Source organism: Corvus brachyrhynchos, unplaced genomic scaffold (assembly GCF_000691975.1).
Source record: "Corvus brachyrhynchos isolate BGI_N302 unplaced genomic scaffold, ASM69197v1 scaffold255, whole genome shotgun sequence".
Lineage (NCBI taxonomy): Eukaryota > Metazoa > Chordata > Aves > Passeriformes > Corvidae > Corvus > Corvus brachyrhynchos.
Genome location: NW_008238358.1, coordinates 7,719,463 through 7,724,557, shown reverse-complemented (window position 1 = coordinate 7,724,557; position 5,095 = coordinate 7,719,463). Strand labels below are relative to the sequence as shown.

At 41.0% G+C, this 5,095-nt stretch overlaps 1 protein-coding gene across 1 annotated transcript in view; it reads left to right on the top strand.

The window, feature by feature from the left end:
• CERS6 (ceramide synthase 6) overlaps window positions 1–5,095 on the top strand; it is a 76,271-nt gene that overhangs the window by 47,393 nt on the left and 23,783 nt on the right. Inside the window, exon 7 of the mRNA XM_017735574.1 lies at window positions 2,286–2,414. Coding sequence (XP_017591063.1) covers window positions 2,286–2,414 — 129 coding nt within the window. The remainder of the gene's footprint in view (window positions 1–2,285; window positions 2,415–5,095) is intronic.

The window sequence follows — 5,095 nt, the reverse complement described above, 5'->3', positions numbered from 1 at the left end:
CTTGAAGAACATCCAAGAGGGACTAGAAATCTTGTATTTGTAGAACATGAATGTGTCAGCTGTGAAAACAGAGGAGATTTTCTGCTTGACTTTTTGCCCCATTTGGACTGCCTATGTGCTAACATAATTGCATTTGGAAGGAAAGTTAAGAACAGTGCCATAGTACTTGCAGGTGAAGGAGGTAAAGAGCTAGGCTGCAGTGTGGCCATAGGGCAATGCTAGTAGCTTACAGGGAATAAGGTAGGTGCTTTGCTGTTTTTGTTATTGTGAAATGGTGAAATGGTCTCCATGTGGGGGTTTGTAGTTACAGAAATGACTAAGATGCCATAGCCTTGCTTCCCTTTAGGACACTCAGAAAGAGAAACAGCCTTTAACTGTCTTTTTCTTCTGTCTGTTTGAAGAATATGGATTTAAAGCAATGGCTTGATAAGACTGCTGAATGTATTTTATTGTGTTCCATGCTTCTGGGGGCCAGATAACCTGGCTGAGAAATGTTGGGTGTATACTAAACTGGCATATGAGTCTCTGCTTTTAGTCTTTTTATCTTTTCTCCCCTACCCTGCCCTCCTACCCTTCCTCAGTTTTGTGTTGGAGATACTGGCAGTTTTATCTGAGTTTTTATCTGTCCCGTGGTTTTCGCAGCACTAAGGCTAGAATATCTGCACAGCTATCAGCTCTTGTTGCTCTCTGGCCTCTGTCAAGGCAGTGCCTACTGAGGAGTAGGAAATAGGATATTGTAGCACCTGATAGCATGAAACATAAAGTGACAGGCTGGGAGCAGCTCCTGTCTGTCTTCACTTAGTGAGACTGCTCAAGCTGCAGGTTTTTCCATGGACTCCAGGTGTTCATTGCAGGGAAGGCAAGTGCTGGTACTGAGAGGCAGTGGCACTGCACGTCCTTAAAAACAGTGGTGCATGCTACATTCCCAAAGAGAGCTATGGGAACGCTGTGCAGTTACTCCTCTCAGTACTGAAGAGACAGTGCACTCAGGGGCTGTAGCTGCTGCTTTTCCAGAGCTGACCCTGTGTTAGTTGGAGCTCATGGCACTTTCCATAGGGCCCTCCTGCTCAACACATGTACCTTCAGTTCCTTTGCAAACCAGGTGCTGCCTGTCTAAAGGCTCTCAGTTTTGGTTTCTCTGCTGTGGGCCACTTAGCTGAAGACTACCACAGCTCAGCAGGAGTGGCCCACGTAAGCTATCAGAAAGCCAAATTCCACCTCCCAATACACTTGATAAGCAGGGTGCCTGAAGGAACTGCTCCTTTTGACTGCCTGGATCTATCTCCCTTTAGACAGCTCTGCGTGAGAACCACTAGATCTGCTGGGAGCTGTGGTACAAACTTTGCATCTGGTGCACAGAGAAACTTCCCAGTTAAATGCTGCCTGTGATCTTTTCTTAAGGGTTTTTATATCACTTTCTCAAAGCTGTGCAGGTAGTTCAGCAAATGCCAACAAGACTTGTTTTTGACAGATTCGGTGCCTTGCTGAGAACAGTCTCATCTCTGCAGGTCCTGTTCTCTCATTAATCCCTCTGGGAGTCTAGTCCAGGCAGGCAGGTTGTTCCCTCTGCTTTATCTAACTGCCCCTTGGGAAGAATCTGGGCATGTTACTTCTGGGAGCTTCACTGCTCCCAGATTTTTCAATAGTAACAGTTACTGTCTGGCCAAGTAACTCAGAGTTGCTGATCTGGAGACCAGCTAGCCTGCATCATTTGGGAGGCAGTAGATTGGAACCAATTAAGAGGAGACACACCAGCTCATTTGAAGACTTTTCTGACCCTGTTACGATATGAAGACAAAGCACCTTGATTAAAAACAAACAAGTAAAAGCTTGGATCTGGAATTCTCTCAGTTGTCCTTGGCAGGTGCCTGTTGTCCTAGTGCACTGGAAATGTGTTTAGCCTTCCTTTGTAGCTATTTTCTCTCTTCTGAGTGGTGCATTATTTGACACTTGGTTATGCATATCGTTATATTCATGTGTGACTCGGTGCGTAAAAAGTATGGTGGAATTTGATTTGTATGTACATATGCCTTTTCAAAGTAACTTCAACTGCAAATGTTTCCTTTATTTTTGCATTTTGTTAACATACAGTGATTATTTTATTCAGTCTAAATGCAATACAGAGCAGGGTATATAATGCACTTATATAGTAGATCTTTTTATAACTTTAACATAATGCTGGATTTAAGAAACACCCATCCATTTTTGTATATGAGTACTGAATATCAGTGTTTGCTTCATTGTTTTTTGGTTTTTGTTTCTTTTCCTTGCTTCTGCTGCTCTAGGATTTTGGAATCATGTTTACACATCACATTGTTACAGTCACCCTGATTACCTTCTCATATGTAACCAATTTGACACGAGTGGGAACCTTGATCTTATGTCTCCATGATGCGGCTGATATTGTCCTAGAGGTGAGATAATTCATGTGTCATCCTGTCAGTAGTAGAATCTTTTTGCTATGCAGAACAAGTATTTTCTAGGCCAGTTCAAGATGATAATGGTGATTAATGTAGTGTATTTCCTTGCTTAAATACATTGCGCTTGTAGCAGCGCAAGTTTCTGATTTCAGACTGGTTTATCCCTTGATAAGTTGCTTGTACAGAGCAGAGACTGGTAATGCATTGCATGCCAGGGAGGGTTACACGCAGATTTTAAATACAACATGGTAAAATCAAAAGCTAAAGTTGCAAAATCTGCAAAGTGGTGATAGTGGGTCACCTGGTTCTTAACCCCTCTGACATGGTGTGTGGAGCAATCACCCTGTCTCCAAAAGAATTGAGGTGTCATGGTGTTTTTCTGCTCTGCTTTGCTGAACAGAAGGTGTTGGACAATTTAGCGGCTTACTTGGGCATGGCCAGTGAGCTGACCTCTGGTTTTCCAGGTTCCCATGCCTCTGGATCCCAGTACCAGCATTAAGCAGTTGTATTTGGAGAAGAAGGGATGATTGAAATTCTTTAAATTCAAGATAGTCTGTTAACTTCCATAGTGGCAATTTAGAAATGTCATCCTGTATCTGCATCAGTTACAGACAGCTCTGGGTCACGCTGGAATTTGGCTGTCTGTGAACTCTCCTCTAAAGTTAATAACTATTTTGTCTGAAATTATTTTTTATTCAAGTACCTGCAAGGATACCTGTTATGCAAGAATATAGACTCACTGCATGAGTCACCTATTGCAAAATCAAGATCCTGCCATTCTGATTCAGTAGTGCTGTAAATATTGTATTATTTTTAAATCTTTTTTAATCTAGAACGTACATGACTGCCTGAGATAGAAAGCAAAATGAAAATGTGGATTTCTCCAGATAAAAATAATTACATCTTTGCAAGTTTTATTTTTCTGTTTTAGCAATGTGTATAGCTAGCTGTGACTTCACCTAAGCTTTCTTCATTCCTCTTCTCACCACCAGAAAGAAGTACTTAAAGATGTTTATTCTTGATAGACCAGTGTCTGTGGAACTATAAAAACACTGGAGAGCAGCTGTAATAGGCTAGCTAAAACCTTACCCTCTATTCATTCACTGACTAAGACAAAGAGGAATTGCTGGTATTCTCACCTGAGTTGCAAACTTTGAGCAAATATGCTTCCTCATGAGGCACATACTTAAGTGGTCTTTCTAGTCAATTCTTGCAGTTTGGTTTGACTGGAAATTCTGCTAGGGCAGTAGGTCACAGCCTTGGTGCCATATGAGAGGAGATAGACTCTTGCACACTGCTGGTATTACTGAGGGGAAAGTCAGTGCAGAGGAAAAAAACTATCAAACTGCAAAAGAAGTTGGTTAAATATCTTGCCATGATGGGTCAGTTGTGCACCTGACCTGTGTTACCCATTACATATTTGTAAAATTGAAAAGCTTTTTCTGGATGCCACTAGACTCTTTCCATCTATGATTTCATAATGAAACATGTCCAGTGGAAAGCTGGAATTCACCATTTTTTGCTGTTCTCATTGCAAAGGGTAGTGTGCATTGGTCGAAATAATGGAGGTGAGATTTTTTCCACAGGTCTTAAGGTATCTGCAAGTATGGAAGAACCGTGGTAGGATTTTCAGGAATATGTAGAGCTGTGGTACTCAGTTGTAGTCATGGTTTTTAAACTCAGAAAATGGTGTTATATTGTCTTAGATGGCCAAATTCCATCCAACAACTGCATATTCTTTCCCTTTTTTGTAGTCTTTTTTATCACTATAATTTGTAGAATTATTATAATTTGTTATTTGAGAACTGATGTCCCAATAGCTGTACTGTTTCTGAGAAATGACATGATACTACTACAAGTTGCTATAGTAATATCAGCTTCATGCACTATGAAACCAGTTTTTTAGACTGCCACCATGGCAATACATCCAGAATTCCTGGACTGAATTTTCCATCATCTGAAAATCAAGGAAGTTGGTAACGCTTCTGCTTTGCATGTTGGCACCATAGTGTTCTCTTTTCCTTCAAACTAGGCTGTGAGTACAAAATGCTAGGAAATTCATTTGTGTCCTCTAGAAAATAGGGCTGATTCAGAAGTTATGTTTTCTTTGCAGGACTGGTGGCTTTCATCACGTTCTGTGAGCTTCCCAACTTGGTTTTAGTGAGGAATATTCTTCATGTCCAGGTTTTTAGTGGGAACATTGCAGAAACTGGGTAATATCCAAAAGTGCAGGTTTGGTTTTGTCATCCACATTATCTGTTTCTCTGCATTCAGAGAATGAATTCTGCATTCAGAATAGTATTCCGTATGCATGGTTGTGGTAATTTTGCTCCCTTTTAGCACTCTGGAAAGTCTGCACAAGTATCTTCTCAATATGGGGGCTGAATGCAGGTCCCCTCAGAGAGGAGCTTTGAAAGGGTTCCCAGTAACTTAAGTGGACGCAAAAGGGTTCCCAGTGACTTAAGTGGATTCTCTGGATACACGACAGAAAACATGAAGAAAGACTGTCCCTATCTTGAAGCAGATGTTATTTTAAAATAATTATCTGCTTACGCACATTAACATTGTGGAAGCAGCACAGACATCTTAAAACAAACTTCCTTCCCTACATACCATTTTCTTCAGGGAGAAAAGGTTAAAGAAACTTCAGGGAAGATCAGTGTTTTAATGAGCAG